Here is an 18253-nt window from a genome sequence, read left to right as displayed (position 1 = left end):
GCGGACCAAAACGCAGCTGGGAGCGAACACGTTTATTCTTTTACACTGAAATAAACACGTACACAAAATCAAGAAAATGCCGATACGTTAGCTGCTCAAAATCAAAGAGACAACACCCCACAAACAGCGTGGGGGAAAGAGGAACTTAAATGTGATCCCAATCAGAGACAACTAGCGACAGCTGTCTCTGATTGGGAATCAACAGAACCCAACATAGAAATCACCCACATAGATCTAACACAAGGCTATAACGCTAACATAGACAACAAACCAAGGAAAAATACCCAACATGACACACCCTGACCCAAAATACCAGAGTTTACCTGGTCAGGTCGTGACAGTACCCCCCCCCCCCAACGGTGCGTACTCCCGGCGCACCAAACTTAAGTCTATTAGGGGAGGGGACCCGGGTGGGCGCCTCACCCTCGGTGGAGGCTCTGGCCCCGGGCGTGTTCTTTCCCCCGCCTCCACCTTAGCCCTACCCCTCTGGCCCGGACTGGACCACTGTGGAGCGGCATGCTCAGGCTCTGGAGCGGAGCCGTCGACCGGAACAGGATTGGGCACCGGTGGACCGGACACGGGCCTTGCCGGACTGGGAACACGCACCACTGGCTTGGTGCGGGCAGCAGGAACGGGCCGGGCTGGGAATTCGCACCACTGACTTGGTGCGGGGAGCAGGAACGGGCCGGACAGGACAGTGGACATGCACCGTGGGCTTGGTGCGGGGAGCAGGGACGGGCCGGACAGGACTGTGGACACGCACCGTGGGCTTGGTGCGGGGAACAGGAACGGGCCGGGCCGGACTGTGGACATGCACCGTGGGCTTGGTGCGGGGAACAGGAACGGGCCGGACAGGACTGTGGACACGCACCGTGGGCTTGGTGCGGGGAACAGGGATGGGCCGGACAGGACTGGGGACACGCACTACTGACCTGGTGCGGGGAGCAGGGACGGGCCGGACTGGGAACACGCACCACTGGCTTGGTGCGGGGAGCAGGAACGGGCCGGGCCGGACTGGGGACACGCACCGCTGACTTGGTGCGGGGAGCAGGGACGGGCCGGGGACACGCACCACTAACCTGGTGCGGGGAGCAGGGACGGGCTGGACTGTGAACACGCACCACTGGCTTGGTGCGGGGAGCAGGAACGGGCCGGGCCATACTGGGGACACGCACCACTGACTTGGTGCGGGGAGCAGGGACGGGCCGGGCCGGACTGGGAACACGCACCGCTGACTTGGTGCGGGGAGCAGGAACGGGCCAGACAGGACTGTGATCACGCACTGGTGAACTGAAGCGTGGAGCCGGTTTAGCCACTCGTCCTGGCTGGATGCCCATCCTAGCACGGCATGTGCTGAGCATGTCCACCGGACGCACCGGGCTGTGCGGGCGCACTGGCGACACAGCGCGCAACTCCGCATACCATGGCTTGGTGCGGGGAGCAGGAACGGGCCGGGCAGGACTGTGGACACGCACCGTGGGCTTGGTGCGGGGAACATGAACGGGCCAGACAGGACTGTGAACACGCACTGGTGAACTGAAGCGTGGAGCCGGTTTAGCCACTCGTCCTGGCTGGATGCCCATCCTAGCACGGCATGTGCTGGGCATGTCCACCGGACGCACCGAGCTGTGCGGGCGCACTGGCGACACAGCGCGCAACTCCGCATACCATGGCTCCTCCTCCAGATCTTCCCTCAGCAGGTCCTCAATCAACCGCCTCATCTCCGTCTCCTCCTCCGCCGTCATCCCCCACGAGAGTAGTGGACTGGGCTCTTCCTCTGCCCTTCCGGACCACCCCATTAGCCCCCCCAAAATTTTTTTATTGGGGGTGTCTTCCGGGCCTCCTCGACCGCCGCCTGCGACTCCGTCCACCGGCTGGCTTTACCTCCTCGACCTGGGAATCCTTTCGCCAGGGTCCTTTCCCCGACATGATCTCCTCCCAGGTCCAGAACTCCTTCCCCTCGCGAGCCCATCTCTCGCGCTCCTTTTCCTCCCGCTGCTTGGTCCTGGTTTGGTGGGGTGTTCTGTAACGATCGTCGTCGGGTGACGAGGAAGCCGACCAAAACGCAGCTGGGAGCGAACACATGTTTATTCTTTTACACTGAAATAAACACGTACACAAAATCAAGCCAATGCCGATACGTTAGCTGCTCAAAATCAAAGAGACAACACCCCACAAACAGCGTGGGGGAAAGAGGAACTTAAATGTGATCCCAATCAGAGACAACTAGCGACAGCTGTCTCTGATTGGGAATCGACAGAACCCAACATAGAAATCACCCACATAGATCTAACACAAGGCTATAACGCTAACATAGACAACAAACCAAGGAAAAATACCCAACATGACACACCCTGACCCAAAATACCCGAGTTCACCTGGTCAGGGCGTGACATATATACAGTGTCTCTGACAACTTTCAACGATAATAAAAAATGATTCGAACTCATTAGAGAGTATAAACTATGCTCCAAGTTCACTTTTTGAATGTGGAGTTAGGTCTAAATAACTATGATAAAAGTACACTCATACTTTGATAAACTTCCTGGCTGCATCAGACAACCAGGTGAAGAGGAAACAAAAATAACAGCCACACCTTTTCACCTGACATGCCGTCTCCGAGAGTAGCTCGGCACAAGGCGTTTTGAGGCGTCACTCAGTCACTCACTGATCTCTACACCTGGATGGTATACGTAGACAGTGTGATACAATACTTCATCTTCTCCTGGCATTTTGGATACCAAGGTAAGTTTGATAACTTGGCTTGGAGGAAGAACTATTCATTATACTATGTCATCACTTTGACTGGTTATGTGTAACTGTTACTCTAAATAGAGCATTGTGAGTAATCATAAAAATCATACGGAATCTTGTACTTTACCTTGATAAACTATTTGTTATGTTAATTTGTTTTTTTATTTTAGTATTCTTTGATTAAAGATGACTTTGCATATTATGTTATAGTTGAATAAGTGACCAGAGATGTTTTTGTGAGAAGAATAAGGAAGTTAGTGAGGCATGAGTCCTAGTTAATGATTGGTAGGATTTTAGACTATGATATGAGTTTTATGTGATAACATTGTTGAATGGTTTGGTATTGTCCAAGGCATTGTTGGTCATTGTTTGAGACATAGTATTCACAGGGTAGCACAAGTGTGGTTTGTTCAAAAAGAGGGGAAATTAAAAAAGTATTGCATCTATAATTATGTTTATAAAATGAGGAAAATGTGATGTTATATAAAATGTGTAAAAAAAAACAACACTTCTGGAACATTCCAGACGGATCACACAGTAATTCCCAACAAAGCACACAAGAGACAATCTAGAAATGTACAAAAGTACATTAACTTAGCCTTATTCTAAAATGGATTAAATAAATGTTTTTCCTCAGCAATCTACATACAATACCCCATGCCATCAACAGGTTCCCATGCCTCAGCCGGCTCGGCTGGTTTCAGCGCCTCGCGTGGCTTTACAAGACTCGACTGAAGGTCACCCAGTACCAGTTAAAAACATTAATGGAAGTATACAGTGCATTTGGAAAGTATTTAGACCCCTTGACTTTTTCCACATTTTGCTACATTACAGCCTTATTCTAAAACGGATTAAGTACATGTTTTTCCTTAGCAATCTACACACAATATCCCATAATGACAAAGCGAAAACACTTAAAAAATTTTTTAATTAAAAATAAAAGACTGAAAAACTATATTTACATAACTATTCAGCACCTTGGCTATGAGACTCGAAATTTAGCTCAGGTGCATTCTGTTTCCATTGATCATACTTGAGACGCGTCTACATGCCACGTGTACTCCTGCTCCTCCTCTCTGGTGCTCGTTGTCTCCAGTTTACTCATTATTACACACTGTCACCATCGTTATGCGAACTTGCGCCTCATGAGGCTCACCTGTACTCCATCACCTTCCTGATCACCTCCCCTATATCTGTCACTCCCTTTGGTGAGGCGTTATTCTTTCTGTTTATGTTTGGTATTTTTTACTCTTGATTAAAACGCTTAATCTGGCTATGCAGGTTCCTGCGCCACAACAGAAGCGATCGGCCCGCTCCTGGTCATCGGGACCACGTGTCAGGGAGGGGGTACTGTCACGTCTACTCCTATTCCCCCTCTCCCGCGCTTGACGTCGAAGTTTACTCGTACTGTCACGTCTACTCCTGCTCCTCTTCTTTGGCGCTCGTTGTCGACAGTTTACTCATTATTACTCACAACTGTCACCATCGTTATGCGCACCTGCGCCTTATAGGACTCATCTGGACTCCATCACCTTCCTGATTTACCCCCCCCCCATATCTGTCACTCCCTTTGTTTTTTTCCCCAGGCGTTATTGACTCTGTCTCTTATGTTTGTACACAGGGATTTTTGGGGGGATTTTTTTACTGGTGACGTGGGTCAAAGAGTGGCTGCCAAAGCAACCGGGGATGCCTCAGCTGGCTTGACAGGTTCTCAAGCCTAGGTTGGCTCGTCGGGCTCCCATGCCTCAGCTTCTCGTTGGGCTCCCATGCCTCAGCTGTCTTGTCGGGCTCCTATGCCTCAGCCCGCTTGACAGGTTATGAGTTCCCGTGCCTCAGCTGGCTCTACAGGTTCCCGTGTCTCAGGTAGCTTTGCAGGTTTCTGCACCTCAGCAGAAGCGATCCTGGTCCTCAGGATTGTCCCTCTGGTTGGCGTCCTGTGGCTGGAGCTGCGCGTCAGGGAGGGGGTACTGTCACGTCTATTCCTGCTCCTATTCTCTGGCGCTCAATGTCGCCAGTTTACTCATTATTACGCACACCTGTCACCATCGATACACACTCCTCATGAGACTCGCCTGGACTTCATCACCTTCCTGATTACCTCCGTTATATCTGTCACTCCCTTTGGATCTTTCCTCAGGTGTTATTGAATCTGTTTCGTGTCTGTACGCTTTTCGTGTTTCTTGTTTTGTACTATGGTCTATTTATTAATACATTTGCACTCCCGGTACTTGCTTCCCGACTCCCAGCATACACATTACACTACAACTTCATTGGAGTTCACCTGTGGTAATTTCAATTGATTGGACATGACTTGGAAAGGCAGACATCTGCCTATATAATGTCCCACAGTTGACAGTGCATGTCAGAACAAAAACCAAGCCATGAGGTTGAAGGAATTGTCCGTAGAGCTCCGTGACAGGATTGTGTCGAGGCACAGATCTGGGGAAGGTTACCAAAACATTTCTGCAGCATTGAAGGTCCCCAAAAACACAGTGGCCTCCATCATTCTTAAATCGAAAATGTTTGGAACCACCAAGACTTTTCCTGGAGCTGGCCGCCCGGCCAAACTGAACAATCGGGGGAGAAGGGCCTTGGTCAGGGAGGTAACCAATAACCTGATGGTCACTCTGACAGAGCTCTAGAGTTCCTCTGTGGAGATGGGAGAACCTTCCAGAAGGACAACCATCTCTACAGCACTCCACCAATCAGGGCTTTATGGTAGAGTGGCCAGATGGAAGCCACTCCTCAGTAAAATGTAAATGACAGCCCGCTTGGAGTTTGTCAAAAGGCACCTAAAGACTTTTAGACCATGAGAAACAAGATTCTCTGGTCTGATGAAAACAAGATTGAACTCTTTGGCCTGAATGCCAAGTGTCACGTCTGGAGGAAACCTGGCACCATCCCTATGGAAGCATGGTGGTGGCAGCATCATGCTGTGGGGATGTTTTTTCAGCGGCAGGGACTGGGAGACTGGTCAGAATTGAGGGAAAGATTAATAAATGTGATATTTCAGTTTTTTTCTTTATTTTTTTCCTTTTTATTTTATTTCACCTTTATTTAACCAGGTAGGCAAGTTGAGAACAAGTTCTCATTTACAATTGCGACCTGGCGAAGATAAAGCAAAGCAGTTCGACAACATATAACAACACAGAGTTACACATGGAGTAAAACAAACATACAGTCAATAATACAGTAGAAAGATAAATCTATATACAATGTGAGCAAATGAGGTATGATAAGGGAGGTAAAGGCAAAAAAGGCCATGGTGGCAAAGTAAATACAATATAGCAAGTAAAATTTATAAATTAGCAACAATTTATAAAAAGCTGTTTTTGGTTTGTCATTATGGGATATTGTGTGTAGATTGATAAAAAAAAATGTTTTAATCAATTTTAGAATAAGGCTGTAATGTAACAAAATGTGTAAAAAGTCAAGGGGTCTGAATACTTTCCGAAGGCACTGTATATGGAGACGTTTCGTTCCAAGAAAAAGGGTTAAATACATGTACATTTAAAAAATATGTTCTTATATCTCTCAGATACTTCAAAACGCTTCCTTTTGTTTTTTTGGGGGAGTCTCTCTTCCACATAGTGAATCTGGTATTCAATGTGTTTGTATGAGCTAATAGCAGTAAGGCCAAATACAATTTTGAAAATATATTTATATTTTTTTATTCTTCAAGAGGTCTTCTAAATCAAATAGCTAAATGATCCTTGGTATGACCTTCTTCAAACAATTCCATATAGCTTAGTAGATTAGAGTCAGGTGTGTGTCAGCTAGTGCTGGGGCAAAAGTGTGCCACCAATCATCAGGCCCCTGAGGACTGCAGTTGTCCATCCCTGGTGTACACTGTGTTTGCTGTACATACTAACTACATCGTCATACAGGATAATCAGACTGTCCTCATGAATGCTGAATTTATCAACAGCACTGAACAACACCTGATGTTAGCCTTAGTTTCACTAGTGATGCATTTTACATTCTTTGTTCCCTGGTGTATTGTCATATAAGATAGTTAATGTGCTTGCTGAAAATAATTAATATGTCACCAGCTCTAGCGCTTAACGCTAGAAAAGCATGGCCTCCTTGGACCCCCCTTCGGCCATCCTTTGAAAGTCAATATAACAGTCTAATGAATACATTTAATATATCCTATCATTTAATTGTGTTTATGGAGGTCTTAGCTAACATTAGAATATGAAAGAAAATGTATATGAAAGAACACAATAGCATGTTCATTTGTTTGTAGCTGCAGGCTATATGTACAAATGAAAAAAAACACTAAAACCCCACAATTCAAGTGTTAAAATCAATTAAATAAACACTGTCACAAAGATAATTAATTTGTTAAGGACAGGTCTTAAGGAGCATCATGATTTTAATTGAGAATGCATTTCAAAAGAACAGAACGGCATATTTTCTATTTAAATATATTACTATACTTTGAGTGTTGAGTTCATGTGGAGAGGCATGGATGGCATCACTGTAATTCAGAGTTGTTGGGTTAAATGCAGAAGAAACATTTCAGTTGAGTCATTCCGTTTTAGGTATCCCCCTTTCCCTTTAATTTTTCTGAAAAGTTATATCTTCAAATATATAGTAGCTCAAGGGGTCCATTTTTCAGAGTTGCGTGGCAAGGATAAGTGATTGGGAACTGCATAATCTGCTCTTTCTGAAACTATATAGACATCAAAACATCTTACCAGCTTGTGATTTGTAGGAGAATTGTCACGACTCCTGCCGAGGGTGACTCCTCTCCCTGTTCGGGTGGCGCTCGGCGGTCGTCGTCACCGGCCTACTAGCTGCCACCGATCCCTTTTTCCTTTTCTGTTGGTTTTGTCTTTATTATTTGCACCTGTGTTCTATTAGTGATTAGTTGGGTATTTAAGCCCGTTTCCCCACCTGTTCTGTGTGCGGGCTTATTTTCGTTCTTTCACTGTGTGTTGTGTCGTGGAACGTGTTTTGAGTCGTTGTATTTTTTTATTACGCCCTGTTGTATTTTGGGTGTATACTCTTGATGGTGCGTTTAATAAAAGCACTAGTATACGCTATTGTTTCCTGTGCCTGACTCCACACCCACAACGTCAAGCGTTACAGAAGCCCACACCTTAAATATGGAGTCAGCAGGATCAGCCGCCACCCCTCTCCCCTCGATGGAAGAACGGGTCCTCCACCACACCACCGTACTCCATCGAATTGGGTCAGTGATGGACCAAATGATGGAGAGGATGGACCGATGGGAGAGGAGTGGTCTCCTCTCTTCACCTCCGGCTCACTCGATGAGTCCACCTACTCCGCTCCCTTCTCCGTCTGGTTCTGGTGCACTTCGTCTTGCGCTCCCGAGGGAGTACGATGGAGCAGCAGCGGGGTGCCAGGGGTTTCTGCTTCAGATTGACTTATACCTGGCTACCGTGAGGCCGACTCCCTCGGGAGAGGAGAGTGTGAGCCTCCTCATCTCCTGCCTGACGGGCCGAGCGTTGGAATGGGCCAACTCAGCGAGGGAGAACTACCCTGAGTTCACCCGCCGTTTCCGGGCCGTATTCGATCACCCTCCAGAAGGCCGGGCGGCGGGTGAGCGACTGTTTCATCTTAGGCAGGAGACGAGGAGCGCTCAAGTCTTCGCTCTGGAGTTCCGGACCTTGGCTGCGGGGGCCGGGTGGAATGACAGGGCCCTAATGGATCATTACCGGTGCAGCCTCCGGGAGGACGTCCGCAGGGAGCTAGCGTGTCGGGACACTACACTCTCCCTTGATGAACTGATTGACATGTCCATCCGACTGGACAATCTGCTGGCTGCCCGCGGCCGTTCAGAAAGGGTCCTGTCAGTTCCACCTCCTAGCCCACCCGCGCCCATTCCCATGGAGCTAGGAGGGGCCGCATCTAGGGGAGCCGGAGGAGGGCGCTCCTCCTGCACCAATTGTGGTCGCCGAGGACACACGGTCGACCGGTGCTGGGGGGGTCTGTCTGGGAGTCGAGAGGGCAGGCAGAACACTCCTCGTTCATCCCAGGAGAGTCAGCACCAAACTCACACAGAACCCTCTGTTGGTCACATGTTTGTTTACATTTTTTTCCTTGATTTTTTTTCCCTGTTCCCAGCATAAGGCGCTTGTCGATTCAGGCACAGCGGGGAACTTTATGGATCGCGGAATCACCATCAAGCTGGGAGTTCCACTGGTGCCGTTAGATTCCCCCTTTCCCATGCACTCATTAGATAGCCGGCCATTAGGGTCAGGGCTGGTCAGGGAGACCACGGTGCCACTGGACATGGTGACGCAGGGGAATCATAAGGCGTGAATTTGTTTCTTCCTTATCGATTCACCTGCATTTCCAGTGGTACTGGGGGTGCCTTGGCTGGCCAGTCACAATACCAAGATTTTGTGGAAACAGGGGGTTCTCCAGGGGTGGTCAGAGGAGTGTTCAGGTAGGTGTCTGGGAGTTTCCATCGGTGCTACGTTGGTGGAGAGTCCAGACCAGGTTTCCACTGTGCGCATTCCCTCTGAGTATGCCGATTTGGCTCTCGCCTTCTGTAAGAAGAAGGCGACTAAATTACCACCTCATCGACAGGGGGATTGTGCGAAAAACCTCCAGGTAAACGCTGCGCTTCCCAAGAGTCACGTGTACCCATTGTCCCAGGAGGAAACGTTGGCTATGGAGATATATGTCACGGAATCTCTGAGACAGGGGTTCATTCGGCCCTCCATCTCACCCGTCTCCTCGAGTTTCTTTTTCGTGAAGAAAAAGGGGGGAGGTCTGCGTCCGTGCATTGATTATAGAGGTCTCAATTCCATTACAGTGGGGTTCAGTTACCCACTACCTCTCATCGCTACGGCGGTGGAATCATTTCACGGAGTGCGTTTTTTCACAAAACTGGTTCTCAGGAGCGCGTATAATCTGGTGCGTATTCGGGGAGTAGACAAGTGCAAAACAGCATTTAGTACCACATCGGGCCACTATGAGTACCTCGTCATGCCGTATGGGTTGAAGAATGCTCCAGCCGTCTTTAAATCCTTTGTGGACGAGATTCTCAGGGACCAGCATGGGCAGGGCGTGATAGTGTATATCGACGATATCCTGATTTACTCCGCCACCCGCGCCGAGCTTGTGTCCCTGGTGCGCAGGGTGCTTGGGAGATTGCTGGAGCATGACCTATACGTCAAGGCTGAGAAGTGTGAGTTCTCCAAACGATCTGTCTCCTTCCTGGGTTATCGCATTTCCACCTCGGGGGTGGTGATGGAGTGTGACCGCGTTAAGGCCGTGCGTAATTGGCCGACTCCAGCCACAGTGAAGGAAGTGCAGCGGTTCTTGGGATTTGCCAATCCGGGGTTTTGGCCAAGTAGCGGCTCCCATTACCTCACTGCTGAAGGGGGGGCCGGTGCGTTTGCGATGGTCGACAGAGGCGGACAGAGCTTTCACCCAGTTGAAGGCACTGTTCACTGATGCGCCTGTGTTGGCGCACCCGGACCCCTCCTTACCATTCATAGTGGAGGTGGACGCGTCCGAGGCTGGGGTGGGTGCCGTGCTATCTCAGCGCTCGGGTACGCCACTGAAACTCCACCCCTGTGCTTTCTTTTCTAGGAAGCTCAGTCCGGCGGAGCGCAACTATGATGTGGGGGACCGGGAGCTGTTGGCTGTGGTCAGGGCTCTGACCGTGTGGAGACACTGGCTTGAGGGGGCTAGACACCCTTTTCTCATCTGGACTGACCACCGGAACCTGGAGTATATCCGGGCAGCTAGGAGACTGAACCCGCGTCAGGCACGGTGGGCCATGTTCTTCACCGGGTTCCAGTTCACTATTTCTTATAGACCAGGTTCCATGAACACTAAGGCCGACGCGCTGTCCCGTCTTTATGACACTGAGGATCGGCCCATTGATCTTACTCCCATCCTTCCAGCCTCTAAGCTGGTTGCTCCGGTGGTATGGGAGATGGACGCGGACATCGAGCGGGCGCTACAGGTAGAGCCTGCGCCTGCTAACTGTCCAGCAGGCCGTAAGTACGTCCCGCTTTGTGTTCGTGATCAATTGATTCGATGGGCTCATACGCTACCCTCGTCGGGTCATCCTGGGGTGGCGAGGACAGTGCTAGGCCTTAGGGGGAAGTACTGGTGGCCCACCTTGGCTAAGGACGTGAGGTTTTATGTCTCTTCCTGTTCGGTATGCGCCCAGAGTAAGGCTCCTAGGCACCTTCCTAGAGAGAAGTTACAACCCCTCCCCGTTCCACAAAAGCTGTGGTCTCACCTGTCGGTGTACTTTCTTACCGATCTTCCCTCGTCTCAGGGGAATGCCACGGTTCTGGTGGTGGTGGATCGGTTCTCTAAGTCCTGCCGTCTCCTCCCGTTGCCCGGTCTCCCTACGGCCTTACAGACTGCGGAAGCTCTATTCACCCATGTCTTCCGGCACTACGGGGTGCCGGAAAACATAGTTTCTGATCGGGGTCCCCAGTTCACGTCCCGTGTATGGAGGGCATTTATGGAGCGCCTGGGGGTCTCGGTCAGCTTGACCTCCGGTTATCACCCCGAGAGCAATGGGCAGGTGAAGAGAGTGAACCAGGAGGTGGGTAGGTTTCTGCGGTCGTACTGCCAGGACCGGCCAGGGGAGTGGTGCAGGTACATACCTTGGGCCGAACTGGCACAAAACTCACTCCGCCACTCATCCACTAACATTTTGCCATTTCAGTGTGTGTTAGGCTACCAGCCGGTCCTGGCACCGTGGCATCAGAGCCAGACCGATGCTCCTGCGGTGGAGGATTGGGTGCATCACTCCAAGGAGACCTGGAGGCCTGTCCAGGAGGTCCTTAAACAAGCAGGGGGACGGCAGAAGAGGAGCACTGACTGCCACCGCAGTGAGGCCCCAGTATTCCAACCAGGGGACAGGGTCTGGCTCTCGACCCGAAACCTGCCCCTTCGCCTGCCCTGCCGGAAGCTGGGTTCGCAGCGTGTAGGGCCCTTCAAAGTCCTGAGGAGAAGAAACGAGGTGTGTTACAGATTAAAACTCCCTTCTTATTATCGTATTAACCCCTCGTTTCATGTGTCTCTCCTCAGGCCGGTGGTAGCTGGTCCCTTACAAGACGGTGAGGTGCCGGAGGTCCCTCCGCTCCCTCTGGACATCGAGGGGTCCCCGGCATATACAGTACATTCCATTCTGGACTCTAGACGTCAGGTGAGGGGCCTGCAGTACCTCGTGGACTGGGAGGGGGACGGTCCAGAGGAGAGATGCTGGGTGCCGGTGGGGGACATACTGGATCCATCACTGTTGAGGGATTTCCATCGCCTCCACCCGGATCGCCCTGCGCCTCGCCCTCCGGGTCGTCCCCGAGGCCGGTGTCGGCGTGCTGGGGGAGCCGCGCGTCGGGGTGGGGCAACTGTCACGACTCCTGCCGAGGGTGACTCCTCTCCCTGTTCGGGTGGCGCTCGGCGGTCGTCGTCACCGGCCTACTAGCTGCCACCGATCCCTTTTTCCTTTTCTGTTGGTTTTGTCTTTATTATTTGCACCTGTGTTCTATTAGTGATTAGTTGGGTATTTAAGCCCGTTTCCCCACCTGTTCTGTGTGCAGGCTTATTTTCGTTTTTTCACTGTGTGTTGTGTCGTGGAACGTGTTTTGGGTCGTTGTATTTTTATTACGCCCTGTTGTATTTTGGGTGTATACTCTTGATGGTGCGTTTAATAAAAGCACTATAGTATACTCTCTTGTTTCCTGCGCCTGACTCCACACCCACAACGTCAAGCGTTACAAGAATTTGAAAAAGTAACTTTTTGGCACACCGTTTACCTGCCTCTTTGTCAATTCCAAGCTGCAGCTGTTCATTGGATTCTTCATTTATAATTTAACAATTGATAATATTCTCACCCATCAGACTATTGTCAATTTAATCTTGTCTTTAGGCTAACTCTATTATTATATGTGGGAAATTAGTGTTGATATATATAGTTTAGTGTGAGGGCAGACGCTGGGAGACGAGAAGCAAGTACAGGGAGTGAAGATATACTAGATAAACAGACAAGAAAATAAAACAAGATCAGCGTCTGGACGGGGAACAAAACAACATTAATGCAGACATGGTGAAGAAACTGAGGAAGTGACAGATATAGGGGAGGGAATCAATAAGGTAATAGAGTCCAGGTGAGTCCCATGAAGCGCTGATGCGCGTAACGATGGTAACAGGTGTGCGTAATGATGGGCACCTGGCACCCTCAAGCTCAGAGAGGGGGAGCGGGAGCACGTGTGACAGTTTAGGTGCAGTTTAGATTGGCCATCATCAGCTGCGCAGGCTGACTTCCAAGGAATGACCTGCAGTGATTGAGGGGCCGGGGGAAAAAATGACATCCTCTTAAAACTGTTTTAATTTATAACACATTATTTTTGTCATATTAAGATTCTGACAACGACAGAAAAGTTAAGGACGGGGGGACATTAAAAAGGTTTCTGTTTTGAGTCAACATGACGCTTTTGGCTCTCCTAGTGTTAAACCGCTTGAGCTATCAACACTAACTTATCTTTGGAATATGCAGACTCCCTGTCAGCAGGTTACTTGAGAAAATATTTTTGATACTATTTATACATTTTGTACTACAGCCATATTTGCATAAATCGCAACGCATTAAAATGTCCATAAACTTCAATGGTAAAAAATTTAAAATTCTAGAAGCTACTTCAGGCTATCCTAACTTCAAACTGTCTATAACCTTTACAATTTTAACCTTAACAATATGAATTAGCATACATTTGCATAAAACTTCCTTGATTTAATGCAAACTATAAGAACACAATGGAAGACATTTCAAATGTGACATTCTAAAAACTTTAGAGACACCAACCCAACTTTCACATGCTCAGGCTATATACGTAATACATTCAATCAATCTTTCTATCTAACTACTTTTTCAGCTATAACCAGTCACTACCATTATTATAATGTATTTCACATCCATGGTTTTGATTGTTCTCTATTCTCTTTCAAAGGGTCAAGGTATGTCCACTCCGGCTTCTCAGGGGGTTCTACGGCCTGTTCTGATTGGCTGTTTTTTAGTGGCATGCTTCGTGGGAATATTCTTCATTTACTACAAACCCCAGATCAAGTTCCTTTCATGCCCTACTGACCAGGCATCCCACGAGGGGAAGGCTGGTTGTTCTCCTTGCCCTCAAGTAAGTATGGCAGGGAGCCACACGGGGCAAAAAACACACCATGCCCAGACAGCCATTCAGGCCGATGATGACGGAGTCACAGACACTATCATTTTAATCTGGATGTGGCCATTTGGTCAGGCCTTCGACATAAACTCTTGTGCCTACTTTAACATCAAAGGCTGTCACCTAACAGTGGATAAAAACCTTTACAGCAAGGCGCACGGTGTCATATTCCACCATAGAGACATCCATGGAGACCTGAAGAACATGCCCCAAGAGCAACGTCCATGGTTCCAGAAATGGGTGTGGTGGAATGGAGAATCACCGGCTAACACAAACAGGATTCCTGGTGTTGACCACTTGTTCAATTTGACTGCGAGTTATCGACTGGATTCTGATATCAAGGTTCCATATGGGTTGCTTGTCGAGGTAACCAGTGAGGATAAAATCTTCGAGCTGCCCAAGAAGGACAAATTAGTCTGTTGGGTAGTGAGCAACTGGAACCCAAACTACAAGAGGGTACAGGTGTTCAACGAGCTCAGTAGGCATGTCAAAGTAGAGGCCTATGGGAGACATTTTAGTAGATACCTAGAAAACGAAGACTACTCGAAGATGCTGTCCAGCTGTAAATTCTACCTGGCGTTTGAAAACTCCATCTACAAAGACTATGCTACAGAGAAGCTGTTCAACGCTATGAAGTTGGGAGCAGTGCCCGTTGTTCTAGGTCCATCCAGAGACAACTACGAACAATTTATCCCAGGGGACTCTTTCATCCATGTGGATGATTTCTCCTCTACAGAGGAGCTGGCAAAGAAGCTTCTCTTTCTCGACCAGAACGAGGAAGAATACATGAGGTACTTCACCTGGCGAAAGAACTTTAAAGTCCAGGGATGGTGGTTTGGACTTGAGCACGCCTGTCGCTCATGTGATTACATTCGAAGAAATAAAGGATACAAAACTTTTCATAATCTAAATAAATGGTTTTGGGGCTAAGTGACCCATTTGTAGTGGTCGACAATGTGGCTGTGTGAAGAGTATTCTATGCTGGACAACCTGGGTGGAATAATTTAGTTTGGTTCCACCAATTTGGTACCTTTTGAGAAGTGTAACAGTAAAAAACTGAGCATGTTTTTTTGTTTTTTTGCCTCAAACACTAGAACATTTCCAAGAAGAATAGAACCAGTTCACCTGCTTTTACACGATGATTTGACTATTAATGTTCAAAGCTTCTTCCAAGAAAAATATTTCACCAGGAATAGTTTTTCACCATATTAAAACGAGTGTTCAGTTCACGTAACAAGGTAGAGCTTTAAAATTAGGGATAAATGAATCACTAATCACAAACGTTACTCTTCAGAAATGACTGTCAATGCAACAAAATAACTTAGGCTTTAAAATGATGGGGAAAACTTGGAGAAATGTTGGGGTTAAGCGGGTTCAAATCTCCCTAGAAATCTGAGTGCATGGAGGGACATGTCAAAATGCTACATTTTATCACTTTAAGTCTTTATTCATCTAAAACAAATATGTTATTCAATTCTCCATGTGGTCTATATTAAAGGGAACTTAATATAATATAACAGGGTTTTAAAATGCAATAATGGAGCACAATTTCTACTTCAAATACTGAAGGGATGGACAAGACACTCTTTCTTGAAACAAAACAACCCTTTAGAATATTAGGAGCCCTGGTAGCACATGCAACAGCCACTCTTCCTTGGGTGCACACACACCATGCAATACACGACAGAGAAAGGAGGGGGGGAACGTGTAATATGACTTGTTGCCAAATAATGTAAAATGTTACCCACATTAACATCACGTAATGTTTTTTTTAATTTAACCTTCATTTAACTAGGCAAGTCAGTTAAGAACAAATTCTTATTTACAATGACGGCCTACCAGGGAACAGCAGGTTAACTGCCTTGTTCAGGGGCAGAACAACAGATTTTTACCTTGTCAGCTCGGGGATTCAATTCAGTAACCTTTCGGTTACTGGCCCAACGCACTAACCACTAGGCTACCTGCCGCCTCAATGTAAAATGTTACCCACATTAACATAATGTAATGTAAAATATGACCCATATTAACATCATGTAATGTAAAATATGACCCATATTAACATCATGTAATGTACAAATGCTGTCCATGAACATCATACTGTTTTTTTTTATTTTTTGAGAGAATTGAAATTGATGTGAGAATGCAATGAATTTTAAATATTGTTCAAGATTTTTGTGGATATTTACATTTGTATTAATGTTGACCACCTCACAGCAGCAACATAAATTACACCTGCTTGATCAGTTCAGAATATTTACTCCTTCACTCCATTGCCCAAACAGAGCAATCTCTTTGCATATATTTGTTTTTGCATTGTTTACCTACCAGCACAAAACAAAAGGAAACCATACAACCTTACAGCACAGACAGAAAGATAAATTGGTTGTGTCCTTACTGTGCCTTTGAGTATCATTTGAAAGGGGGAAGGGAAAAGTACAGCTGTGAGGAATTTTCCACACTGTCTCCCTCGACACAATGAAAATAGTTGTAAGACCTTCAAGATATGTCATGTACTGAATACTGTCTGATTAATAAAAACCAAGGTCTGGAAATAATGTGCATTGAGTATTGTAGAATGCTTGTAAAAACATGTACATTTTACTGAGTTACAGTGCATATAAGGAAATCTGTCAATTTGAAAAAAGGCCCTAATCTATGGATTTCATATGACTGGGAACACAGATACCTTAAAAAAATAACGGTAGGGGCGTGGATCAGAAAACTAGTCAGTATATGGTGTGACCACCATTTGCCTCACACAGCACGACACATCTACTTCGCATAGAGTTGATCAGGCTGTTGATTGTGGCCTGTGGAATATTGTCCCACTCCTTCAATGGCTTCGCGAAGTTGCTGGATATTGGCGAGAACTGGAACACGTCGATACAGAGCATCTCAAACATGCTAAATGGGTGACATGTCTGAGTATGCAGGCCATGGAATAACTGAGACATTTTCAGCTTCCAGGAATTGTGTACAGATCGTTACCTTTTATTTCAGTTCATGACAACACTTTACATGTAGCATTTATATTTTTGTAAACAAACAATTTAATAAATTTTAGAATAAGGCGGTAACGTTACATTTTTGGGGAAAAAGTCAAGGGGTCTGAAAACTTTCCGAATGCACTGTAGATCATTCTCAAGGTCAGACCAAAGCTATAGGCTAAAGAATATCTAAATCTGGCTATGAGCCTCGCCCCCATGAGCTTTTTTGTTCTGTGAGAACAAATTGCAACACATCAGACCACAGACAGATACTGAATGCAGACAGATACATTCTGACAGGAAGCAGGGCCACAACCACAAGACAATAAAAACTTCACACAGGCTTCCTATAGGCTTGGCATTGTTGTATAAAAGGCTGGCAGATTGATTCAATTATTATTATTTGATATTGAATGTTTTATATTGAAAAGCTTTAGTTGAAAAGTAAAGTGTACCTGTTCATTCATTTGAAATGCAATTGAATACAGGTCCACTAATCATTTTGCTTTCAGTGATGAGACATGATTCACTTGACCACATCTACCTAGTTTCTGTAGCAGCATTGCGAGACTAGTCTAGCCCACAAACTTACATGATTCCTACTAGACTAAACCAGAAGCAGAATTTTACCAAAAAGTGTGGGAAACATTTGTTGACCTACTGCTTATCGAACAACTGTCCAACACGCATTCCCTCAACACTCACTCATTGTCATTGTCATTTGAAGAGCTTGTTTTGATGTAGAGAAAATGATTCATTTCATTATGGTGATAGACAAATTATATTCAATATTGGGTTATCAAATATCTTAAATTACAGTAGAGATGGTGTTGTTATGTTCAGTTTCAGTGTTGGTTTTTTAACATACTTGGTGGAACTAGTTTAGAGAATAAGAGACTAACCCACTGGGCACAGACGTCAATTCAACATCTATTCCACGTTGAACCAACGTCATTGAAATGATGTGGAAACAATGATGATTTAACCAGTGTGCTCAGTGGGAATGCTCTTTTGTTAAACATAATCTCACAATTACGTTTTTTTTAAATCCAAATTTATTTAAAATACTTAATTCTTATCATTTATTGTTTTGTATTTTCGATCTTCTAAAATCAGGATCTCTTAGTGGGCATAACCATGAATGAGTCAGACAAATTGAAACAGGTAAGGTCACTTGGGAAATAAAAATAATAAAATACTTTTCTTCTTCTTGTCCTATCAGGTTAAGGTCTCATCAAACTGATTTTAACCATAGGGGTATGACCATGGAGTTGATGGTGTGTCTCGCTTTTGGCAGGTTCACAATCCAATGTAAAATTAGCATAG

General features: G+C 46.7%; 1 protein-coding gene across 2 annotated transcripts; it reads left to right on the top strand.

Annotated features, from left to right (window-relative positions):
• The first annotated feature begins 2548 nt into the window (after positions 1-2548).
• Positions 2549-16495, top strand: LOC106609044 (4-galactosyl-N-acetylglucosaminide 3-alpha-L-fucosyltransferase 9). 2 transcript variants are annotated; one of them, XM_045722216.1, is made up of 3 exons: positions 2592-2745; positions 11794-11911; positions 13713-16495. In XM_045722216.1, exon 3 carries the CDS (start codon positions 13722-13724, stop codon positions 14868-14870), a length of 1149 nt encoding a protein of 382 aa, XP_045578172.1. In that variant the 5' UTR covers positions 2592-2745; positions 11794-11911; positions 13713-13721; the 3' UTR covers positions 14871-16495. The 2 variants fall into 2 exon arrangements, with proteins under 2 accessions (XP_045578171.1, XP_045578172.1); XM_045722215.1 differs by lacking the exon at positions 11794-11911 and having other exon boundaries at positions 2549-2745.
• The last annotated feature ends 1758 nt before the right edge of the window (positions 16496-18253 follow it).

Source organism: Salmo salar, chromosome ssa07, assembly GCF_905237065.1.
Source record: "Salmo salar chromosome ssa07, Ssal_v3.1, whole genome shotgun sequence".
Taxonomy (NCBI): Eukaryota; Metazoa; Chordata; class Actinopteri; order Salmoniformes; family Salmonidae; genus Salmo; species Salmo salar.
This window is presented reverse-complemented; position numbering and strand designations above follow the sequence as displayed.

Bases quoted from the DNA above. Each gene is read 5' to 3' on its own strand.
- LOC106609044 (XM_045722215.1), top strand. From the start codon at position 13,722: ATGTCCACTCCGGCTTCTCAGGGGGTTCTACGGCCTGTTCTGATTGGC.